This window comes from Glycine soja, chromosome 14 (assembly GCF_004193775.1).
Source record: "Glycine soja cultivar W05 chromosome 14, ASM419377v2, whole genome shotgun sequence".
NCBI lineage: Eukaryota > Viridiplantae > Streptophyta > Magnoliopsida > Fabales > Fabaceae > Glycine > Glycine soja.
The window spans coordinates 2,930,043-2,941,386 of NC_041015.1; the positions used below are offsets into that span (position 1 = coordinate 2,930,043).

At 27.1% G+C, this 11,344-nt stretch overlaps 1 protein-coding gene across 1 annotated transcript; it reads left to right on the forward strand.

Moving 5' to 3' along the window:
• The first annotated feature begins 703 nt into the window (after positions 1–703).
• LOC114383612 (multicystatin-like) lies at positions 704–6,771 on the forward strand. The gene is made up of 6 exons (XM_028343315.1): positions 704–870; positions 1,467–1,643; positions 5,424–5,552; positions 5,642–5,920; positions 6,011–6,224; positions 6,548–6,771. Exons 1-5 carry the CDS (start codon positions 769–771, stop codon positions 6,212–6,214), a joined length of 891 nt encoding a protein of 296 aa, XP_028199116.1. The 5' UTR covers positions 704–768; the 3' UTR covers positions 6,215–6,224; positions 6,548–6,771.
• Positions 6,772–11,344: the final 4,573 nt, after the last annotated feature.

Genomic DNA, 11,344 nt, shown 5'->3' on the forward strand with positions numbered 1-11,344 from the left:
GCGTCAGCTTGTGACCCAAGTGGGGGCATGAAGGTGGTGGGACAAGACTCTGGCTTAGCCAGGTTGGGTTGGTGGCTGCACCATGCTGGCCTGCCCGCTCCAAGTTGAGAGTTGAATCAGGGGTTCTGAGCGAAAGCACAGGGCTCTTGGTTCCTAGACGAGGGGGCACCGCGTGAGGCTGGCTTCACAGAGCAGCGATCACCCCTGGCTCTTGACAGTGGAGGGATTACAGGCTGCTGCTCTTCCAGCTCATATAGCCTGATGAGCCTAGCTCCTGAACCATCACTTTTTTTTATTGTTACCTTACCAAGTTTTGATTCCTGCTCATATGACTTGTTGCAGATGACACAAATAGAAACTATAGCTAAATTAGTTTTGCAAAGGTTGTGTGTAATGTCTGAATCTAATATATTCTAACTATTTGTACTTAGTTGAAAAGTGAGACAAGAATATTAGAGTTAGAGGTGACTCTCTATTCTTATTTTTTTAATATAACTATGAAAAGAATATTGATTAATAACTATTAATTAAGGTTGAACTTTGAAGTGGTTGTGATCATGCACAAAAACATAAGGAGAAAATTCAATTGGTCACACGTGACACGTATGCAATGATAAAAAAACAAATGAAAATCCGACACGCGTAGGCTCTATGTTCACAGGCACCTGTGACTAATCAAAAGCCACTCTCTTCCACAACGATATAAAAAAGTCATAGAAGGGAAGAGAGAAACATAAGAAAGAAGATCAAAAGAAAAAAGAGAAACAAATGGCAGCACTGGGTGGCTTTACCGACATCACCGGAGCACAGAACAGCATCGATATCGAAAATCTCGCTCGCTTTGCTGTTGATGAACACAACAAAAAAGAGGTTCTTTATTATTTTTTATTTTCTTCTTTTAAGTCAACTTTTAATTACAACTTAATTCAGATCTTATGATTTATGTTAATTTGGTGTGCTGGATCATTCCATGATCACGTGATTTGGGAATCCAAAGTGGGGTTAGTTTCTTTCTGTAGCTCTGATACTTGACTTCCTGAATCCTGTTCTGATTATGATTAGGGGTCTCACAAATAAGTAAGAATTAAACTTGGTCCATTATAACTAAGTAATTAGAGATTTTAATCTTAAATGGAAAAATAAATTGTCTTTTGGAAGGGAGTATCTCACCTCTGAATAATTTTATATATCTCAAGAGGAATTAGCCAAATAATTATAACCATATGTGTATAAAAAAATGAAATTTAATTTACTTCATTTTTATATATTTTGAGCAGTATTTTTTTTAATTATAAATTGAAATTTTATGTTACTAACTCATGCCAATTTTTAATACAAAAATTTATTATGTGATGTATTAAAATAAAATTCTTATTAGAAATAGCATTTATAAAAGCACATATCTGAGTTTTATATATTTTTGTTTTTATCTCTTATGATTTAATTGGATATGCATGGAAACGCAGAATGCAGTTCTGGAGTTTGTGAGGGTGATTAGTGCAAAGAAACAAGTGGTTTCTGGCACCTTGTACTATATCACTTTGGAGGCAAATGATGGTGTGACGAAAAAGGTTTATGAAACTAAGGTGTTGGAGAAACCATGGTTGAACATCAAGGAGGTTCAGGAATTCAAGCCCATCACTGTTGCTGTTAATCCTCTTTCGGTGACGGTCTAGCACATAGCTAGGTATATATTTTACCATGAAAAAAAGGATTTCTTGATTTCTAATATTATGGGTCTTCACATGCCTAGATTTCTTGTCTGTTTGGATTATTAAAAGCGCCTTTAATTTCGTGTTTTTTCAGGTTATGGAAGTGACTAGCTTGGCCGCAAGAGTAATAATATGTATGAACTGAATAAATGTACCTATTAACTCTACAAACGGTGTGGGGTTGTGCATGTTTGCCATCCTATATATTTCAGTATAAATATTGCCATCGAGATTAATAAAATAATTGATTATGTATTAATTTATGCGTGTTTCGTCCAAAGCGTGGATGGTGATGATTCGAACTTTATAGCAGAATGATCTGGTGGAGCGGTCCCTTCTGTACTCAATGCGATTATGGGGTCACAATCTTGAAGTACTTGCCCTCCTTGGATCTATCTTAATATTTATTGACATTAAGTGAAATATAGATTTCATTTAAGTTATATCTTAGCAATTGAGGTTGGTATCATATGTTAGATTTCATTTAAAAGTAATTAGTATTAAGTAAAGTTGTACAATATATATATAACCTAAAAAAAATTATAATAGACAATGTAAAATCTTTCAACATTTTGTAATTTAAAAAAATTATTTTTATATGACTTTTAATTTAATAACTAACAAAATAAAGCATCATCTAATAACCAATTAGGTCATTGTCAACTCTTAAAAATGACATTCACATTATCATAAACAATAAAAAATTATACGTAATAATAAATGCATTACAAACGTCTTAAACAAATATATATTATAAACCATTCATAGTTGATTCATCATAATATAAACTTTTTATTTAACACAAGCAAAACATCTATCATTCTTAAAATCACATACTATTATGATCAAAAGGCGAAAGAATATGTAGTTCATTTTGTATTCACTGCACATACTATTATGAACAAAAGTTTAAAATACTTCTATATTATGAATATAAGCATATTAACTGTGCAGTTAGGTTCAATTTTAACAATTAGATGTAAAAACCAAACCAAGGATCAATAGAAAATATGTAACTTTTTTTTGCAGTTTATTGTTTTTTTAATCGGTCGATGATTTAGAATTATTTAGTTCAACTTAAAGACATATAGATAAACCTAAATAAGTTCTTTCAAATGTATCTTATTTCTATTTTTATTGCAAATAGAATTTTCTTACCCTTTTCAAGTAATAAAAAAAATCATAATTATAAGTTAACACTTCATTTTTTAGATAACTTTTGCTTTCTCATTTTATTTTTAACAATTGATTATTTTAAATATAAACAAACCATTACAAATAGTTTCATATATTTTTACAGTTTTCTTTATTAAAATTTATTTTTGAGAAAATTCAAATAAAATAAATTATCTCAAAATCATTTTCCATATAATACATCTAATCACAAAACTAATTTCATATAAGCAATTATTAAAACAATATTTTTCCACAACTATTCTAAATACATTTTATGATTGATCCATCAACTCATTACTATAACCCTCGTTTCTGAATCTAGTGGTTGATGATTATTCTGACGCATTTTTTTTTTTCTGGTGCTACTAATGTCTAATATATCTCTTTATGACATTATCTATTTTATGTTGATGATTATTTGTAAAGATGATACATCTAACATATCTCTTTTTCACATCCATATATAAAAAGTGTATGGTCACGAATCAGCAACTACATGATTTTTTTTCTTACATCCGGATTGTTTGGTACGAAAGAAACAAATATATGTAATAAGAAATACAGTTGATAAAATTGGAGAAAAGAAAAATATAAGAAATAAAAATAGGTGAAAACTAAGTAAAAATAAATAACATTTAATTTAAGAGAGATAAAAATAAGAGAGGAGGATGCATCCGGATCGTTACGAAAGAAACAAATAAATTTTAAAGAGAAATACGTTTGATAAAAATTGAGAAAATAAAAATATAATTTAATTTAAGAGAAATAAAAATTAGAGAGGGGAAATAAATATGGTAGTTCACACTTCACATCCAAACACGTGCTTAAATCATGGGTGAGTTGTGTCCACAAATACCCAAAAATATCAAGGTTGAAATTAACTCAGTTATCGCCTGCTTATTCTTCTACTGTAATTCGTTGAAACACTCACGAGAAAACGTACGGAGAATATATCTTAAATATTTTTTATAAATAAGAATCGAAACAATATTAATAAATTTATAATAATTCTATATGTTATTAATCAATTAAATTATACATCTTAACAAAAAGAATATCTAAGATTGGTCACACATATACAAATGCAATATATAGTTAAAAAATATATACTTTTTATAATTAAAAAAAGCACATGAAGAAATATTATAAATAATAATTAAATATACACTCAATAGCAGAGATTAACACTCTTTAACATATTCACCTCAAAATATTAATAATAATAATTATTATTATTATTATGATTAAAATTTATTAAATACCACAAAATAATAAATAAATTCATAAAATAAGATGTAAGATTTACAAGATTTTGTAAGTTTAAAAGAATTTCAATCAATAGAAAAAAAAACATATTTAAAATGAATTACTAATTAGGTCAACTTAAAGACAAAGGTAAACCTAAATAAGTTCTTTCAAATGTATCTTATTTCTATTTTTATTGCAAAGAGAATTTTCTTACCCTTTTCAAGTAAGCAAAAAAAAATATTATAATTATAAGTTAACACTTCATTTTTTAGATAACTTTTGCTTTCTCAATTTATTTTTAACAATATTGATTATTTTAAAATAATCAAACCATTACAAATAGTTTCATATATTTTTATAGTTTTATTATTAAAATTTCTTTTTGAAAAAATTCAAATAAAATAAATTATCTCAAAATCATTTCCATATAATACATCTAATCACAAAACTAATTTCATATAATCAATTAATAAAACAATATTTTTTTCCACAACTATTCTAAATATATTTGATGATTGATCGATCAACTCATTACTATAAGTCTCGTCTCTGAATCTAGTGGTTGATGATTATTCTGACACATTTTTATTTTTTTCCGGTGCTACTAATGTCTAATATATCTCTTTTTCACATCCATAAAACGTGTATGGCCACGAATCAGCAACGTGATTTTTTTTTCTTGCATCCGGATTGTAGGGTACGAAAGAAACAAATTCATGAAATGAGAAATAAAGTTGATAAAATTGGAGAAAATAAAATATAATAAATAAAACAGGTGAAAACTAAGTAGAAATAAATAATATTTAATTTAAGAGAAATAAAACTAAGAGAGGAGGAGGATGCATCCGGATCCTTACGAAAGTTACTAAGTAAAAATTAGAGAAATACATTTTATAAATTTTAAAGAGAAATACATTTGGTAAAAATTGAGAAAAGAAAAATAGGTGAAAACTAAGAAAAAAATAAAAATATTTAATTTAAGAAAAATAAAAATTAGAGAGGGAAAAGTTACTATTCATCTTTGATTTCATTTTTTAAAATTCTCTTCACCTATTTCTCTTTTATCAAATATAGTCCATTATTTTTTATTCCATATGATTCTGACTTCCTTGTTTCTTCTATCTATTACAACACAACGAATCCATAATGGAGACATAATATGGCAGTTCACACTTCACATCCAAACACGAGCATAAATGATGGGTGAGTTGTGTCCACGAAATGAGATAAGATGAACCTTGATATTTCCCCTATAAAAAGCCTTAGAATAGAGTACAGAAGATAAAGAAAAGAGAAATGGCAACAGAAACAAAAGTGCAAGAATTAGGTGGCATCACCGATGTGCATGGAGCTGCCAACAGCGTCGAGATCAACAATCTCGCTCGCTTTGCTGTAGAGGAACAAAACAAAAGAGAGGTGACTCTCTATTCTTAGTTTTAATTGCATTATTTCTCCATTTATTGTTATTATTATTATTTGTGATGGTAACGCATGCATGCATGCAGAATTCAGTTCTGGAGTTTGTGAGGGTGATTAGTGCACAGCAGCAAGTGGTTTCTGGAGTGAATTACTACATAACATTGGAAGCAAAAGATGGTGAGATTAAAAATGAGTATGAAGCGAAGGTTTGGGTGAGGGAATGGTTGAACTCCAAAGAGTTGCTAGAATTCAAGCCAGTCAATGTTTCTAGCACACCAATAGGTGGCATTACCGATGTGACTGCGAATAGCCTCGAGATCGACATTCTCGCTCGTTTTGCTGTTGATCAACACAACAAAAAAGAGGTTCTTTCTTTTCTTCCTTTAAGAATTAATTAACATCTTAATATGCATGTTTAATTGCTTGTCGTGATTACATTGGAGTTGGAAATGCAGAATGCAAATCTGGAGTTTGTGGGGGTGATTAGGGCAAAGCAGCAGGTGGTGGAAGGGTTCATATACTACATCACTTTGGAAGCAAAAGATGGTGAAACCAAAAATGTGTATGAAACGAAGGTGTGGGTGAGATCATGGTTGAACTCCAAGGAGGTCCTCGAATTCAAGCCCATCAGTATTAATCCTCTTTCGGTGTCGGTCTAGTCTTTATAAGGTATAAAATACGCTTTTAATCTCTGTGCTCTCAATAAATATTAGTATTAGTTTTCATATTTTTATTTTGATCAAATTAATCTTTAAACCTCAGAAAAATAACAATGGTTTCATCATTACTTTTATTGTGAGCGAGGAGGAACACATTATTATCTTTTTTTTTAATTCAAGAATTAAATTAATTAAAACTAAAATTTGAAAACTAAAATTAAGTTTTATTCTTTTACTAAATTACCATGACCAAATATTCTGGATATTCATATCCATAGTGTTGTTCTCTGTTGGAATTATTAAATGTGTTTTGTCTTTCTCGTTTTTTTTCAGGTTACAGAAATAAATGGTCGCAAGGTGAAAGTTGTACTAAAATTTATTTTTTATAAAAAAAATCGAAGGTAGTATTAAATATGTTATATGTATGTATTGTGCAGAATAAATGCAGCCACGTACTATATATAATGGTACATGCGGTGTAGGGCTGTACAAATTGGGCATCCTATTTCAATATTAACGACCACTAATAAATATTACCATTGGAGTTATTACGTATTGATTATTCTGTATTTACGCGTAAATGGCTAAATGTTTCCAATTGATGCACTAAGTGAAGCAAACAAGTGTTCCTTTGTTTATTTTTTAAGGGCAAGATGAAAAGAAAAATAGCATAAAGAGAAAGTACATTTACTATGAATAAGAAAGAATACTAGAGTCACACTCTCAAACACTCTTTTCACTGTAGTCTCTTTCATTGGTTCACCTCATTTTATTTTTTAAAATAGTTACTTGTTTACCAGTTACTATTCAGGTTATGACACTTTATAAAATAAGGAGAAATTATTGTATCCATACAAATTTTGACTTATCATGAATGATACAATCAATCAAATTATTGATTTCTCTTTTGATTTAAGAGATAAATTTTAGGAATTTTTGGATTTTTTTTTATTTAATTGAATGAAACAAGAGCACAATTGAATGTACTAGAAAAATCAATTAATAAAAATGGTTAGGTGTTGAAATTCCCTTGATTCCACCCTAAGATAATCTCTTGCTCCTCTTAATTATGTGATTCAATTTCTCTTATTTAGCTAAACTTCAATTCCATGAACGATAAACCCTTTTTTGCTTATGTCAGCAAATTAAAGAAAGGCATGGAAAATTTACACAAGTGCATACAACTTACTTGTATACTTGGGCTTTGAATCAAACTGAACTGTTTTGGTGCTCTGAACCAAAACAGAGAGATTGCACCAAATTGTTCATGTGAAGCAAACTAAACCAAAATTAGTTTAAAAGAATTAGTTCCCAGTTTTTCTATAAGATAGTCTACTGGCCAATTGCAAATCGATCCAGTAGCTTACTGATCAGACATTCAGACATGCTATTTGACCAGTTCAGTAGTTGAATTGTCCAATTTGAAAATGGTTTTTCTAATACTGGTTGCAACCTCCTGTGCGAATATCTTCCTCAAACAAACACAATACCTTAAATTTGATCTCTCTTGTTTTGTTTTATCCTATCATTTAGTTAGTTTGCATTTATTTTTCTCTATCTTGCTACTCATGTTCTACTGTAACATTCGTAGTCTATACGGAGAAAATGGAAGAACAAACAGGCACATACAATTAGAAAAAAACAGGTAATTAGATCTTGGATAGTAAATGACATTTAGAAGTTTGAACCGACATTAATTAATTCAGATAGTATTAAAAAGGGAACATTCTGATAGTTACTAAGACGGTGTATTACGAAAATCGCCTTTGAATAGAAAATATTTTAAGACAGTTATTCAATAATTGTCTTAGAAAATGTTATTATTTACATAGATTCAACAACTGTCATTGTAAGGATAGTATCATATCATGACATTGTTTTTTAAGACGGTTCAAAATCATCTTGAAAGGTCACGTTATTTATAGTTTTTATCTTTATAATTTATATTTTTTACTAATTAATTATAATTAATTCAATTACAAACATATAAGAGGTGGTATGTATAGGACCACCTGATTATGTGCTACCTTGTATACCTTTAACCGAATAAATAAAAAATATCTTCATTTTATTCAACCACGTAAATAGAAAATATATCTTGTGATAAATAAAAATAAATTTGTAATGTTTTCATCACTACCTTCATTTCTAAATATATTTTTTTAAAAAAATTGTTATTTTTTTAATTTATCTCTTCGATTAATTTTTTTAGCCGAAATACTCTTAAATACTTTATAATAAGTATTATAAACTAATAATACAGTAAATTCATTTTCTCTCTCAATTTCGAGGACGAGACATTCGGATAACTAGCTAGCACATATTAATTAAGTAGGCAGAAAATAATTAAGTAAAAAGAGTAAAATGATGAGACCTAAAAGTTTTAATGGTAATTTTTAAAAAATAATACAAATTATTAATAAATATAATGTTAATAATTAAATTAATTAATTTTTATAAGAAAATGTGAATTAGTTATAAAAGAGTCTTATATTTAGGATTGGAGTAATAATATTTTTTATGTATATATTTATTCATTCAAAATTAAAAAATATATAAATTATTATTTTAATATATAATAAAAATATTAATAAAAAAGATAGATGGAATTATTAAAAATTAAATATAATTTCAAATTTATTGCAAGTACATATATCAAAAGGATAATTAAACCAAATTGAAAATATAAAAGTATAATTAATAATAAAATAAAAGTGAGATATGATATGCTAGTTTGAGGGTGCTTCCAAATTTTCTCTGTTTTTCCCTTAGCACCTTTCCATTTATACCCAATTTGATCAAATGGGGGTAATTTTATTTGAAATTTACTAAATGGGAGTATTTTTTGAATTAATACCTAAATAAGAGTAAATTGTAAAATTTACAACTTTAACCTTTTATTTTATTTTAATATTGAAGTAAAAAAATCCAACCACTTCAAAGTCATGTTTTAAATTTTTATTTTAAATTATTTATATAAATTCATAAAAAAAATTATTAATACACTATACATTGGAAAAAAAAATGATTATTTATCAAAACAATTTTCTATTGTGATGACATTAGGTAGTGACAAAATTAAGTTAGTTCTTATTTTTTTAAAGATTAACTTAATAATTATGTATTTTTATTTTGAATATCATATTTTTGGTAAGATATTGTTACATTAGAAATTTTTTTAGCAACAAACAGATTATGTTTATATTATATTTATTATTATGTTTGTTTATTCTACCTTATGTTTGTTTTCCTAATTTTTTTAAGTGTTTATTATAATATGCTTGCAATCATAAAAAATGAGATAAATGAAGATTAAATTATATTTTATCTTTAAATGAAACAAAATATGGGTTATGAAAAATTAATCTAATGAAAATTTACTGATATTTTGGTCCAAAGGAAACTTAATAACATTTTGGTCTAATTTATTCATCAATTGTATTGACAATCATTTTTTTGACATTTTCATCTCTGTGTCATAAATTCTTTCAATAATGATAACAAACAAAAATTAACTGATGAATGAATTTATCACACTTTTTTTCATTTTTGGAGATTAAAATTTTAATTTTTATCTTTTGAGGACGAATTTGTCAATATCTTATACATTCAAGAATAAAAATGATTATTATTTGTAGGGTCCCATGTTGTCTCCAACATCCTGTCTAGGAATTTTGATATTTAATCTTATATAAATTATCAATTCTAATATTATAATTTTAGCTACAGAATTGTATAATTTTTAGATTTTTTTTATATTGTAAATTATAATATTTAATCAGAACTTTTCTATCCTTAAATATCAATTTTTTTGTCGTCATTATTTTTCTATTATCCTTAATCATAAATATTTTTAAGAACTTAACGTTATGTGTGAGTATGCTTAACATTTCTGATAAATTATTTTGATTTATTTTTTATTTTATTGAAATTAGGACTATATATTGATATTTTCATGAACATTATCTATAAATTAATTATTTCATCACTTTTTTTTTATCAATGAAGTCGTTTCTCTCTCTCTCTATATATATATGTATTGATAGTAAAATTTATTAAGAGTACCTTCAGTTTGAATTAATTTTTAAGCCTATGTTTTTCTATTTAATTGTTTAAAACCAAATTCAATTTTTTTATTTGACATAGTACGAATTTATATTTATATTTTTATATATTTATAAAACTATCGTATAACTTATGACTATTTTTGAAGATATTTTAAGTTAAAAACAATTTTTTACCAACTATTTGATTTGGAATGCATAAATATAATTATTAAGTTGTTTAAATTTATTTTTGATACAGTATATATTTTTAAAATTATACTATTACTACTTATATAATGAAATATTTTGATATTTTAAATTATTTTTATATATTTATTATATATCTTATCACTTATTTAATATTTTTCTAAAATTAAAATTAAAAATCAATCGAATTCAAAATCTTTAAATTGAATCAGATCGAGCTAAAGTTTTGATTAAAATGGATTTGATAATAAATTAAAAAATTTTAAAGTAATTGGAGAAGGCAATTTTTTCGTTCTAGATCAAAATCTAATACAATCCGTGAATACGCTCTTTGCAACAATCTTCCATATTCGTATTTTTCCTCTGACTTGGTCTTTCATAAAATAGGTTTGATTCTGGGTTGCTTCTCGGTTGGATTCTGCTGCACTGGTCGACAAAAATGGTTGTTAACTATCAACCATAAGAAATAGTGATTTTAGCTATCAGTTGTAAAAAAAATGGTCATTTTAGTGGTCAATCATTTTTAGCACCTGATCAAGTTAGAATCTATTATTAAATTGACCTGCATTAGTTGAAAACCATTAACTTGAACTAGTTGGCGCTGGATTAGCCGCTAGTGGATGATAAATCACTAGCCTCAGTAGCAATCATATAATTATATTGTATAGGGTACCATGCAAATTGCATTCCTCTAGTAGTACTATTATATTACATGCATGATCAATGGTTTTTTGTCTGGGTTTAATAAATTTCATACATTTTCCGATGATAAAATACTATTTTCTTCTAGTCTTGCTTTGAATTCAATGGTCGTTGGAGTGGGTTTAATAAAATTCATACATTTTCCCATAATAAAATGCATCTAGTCTTGCTTTGA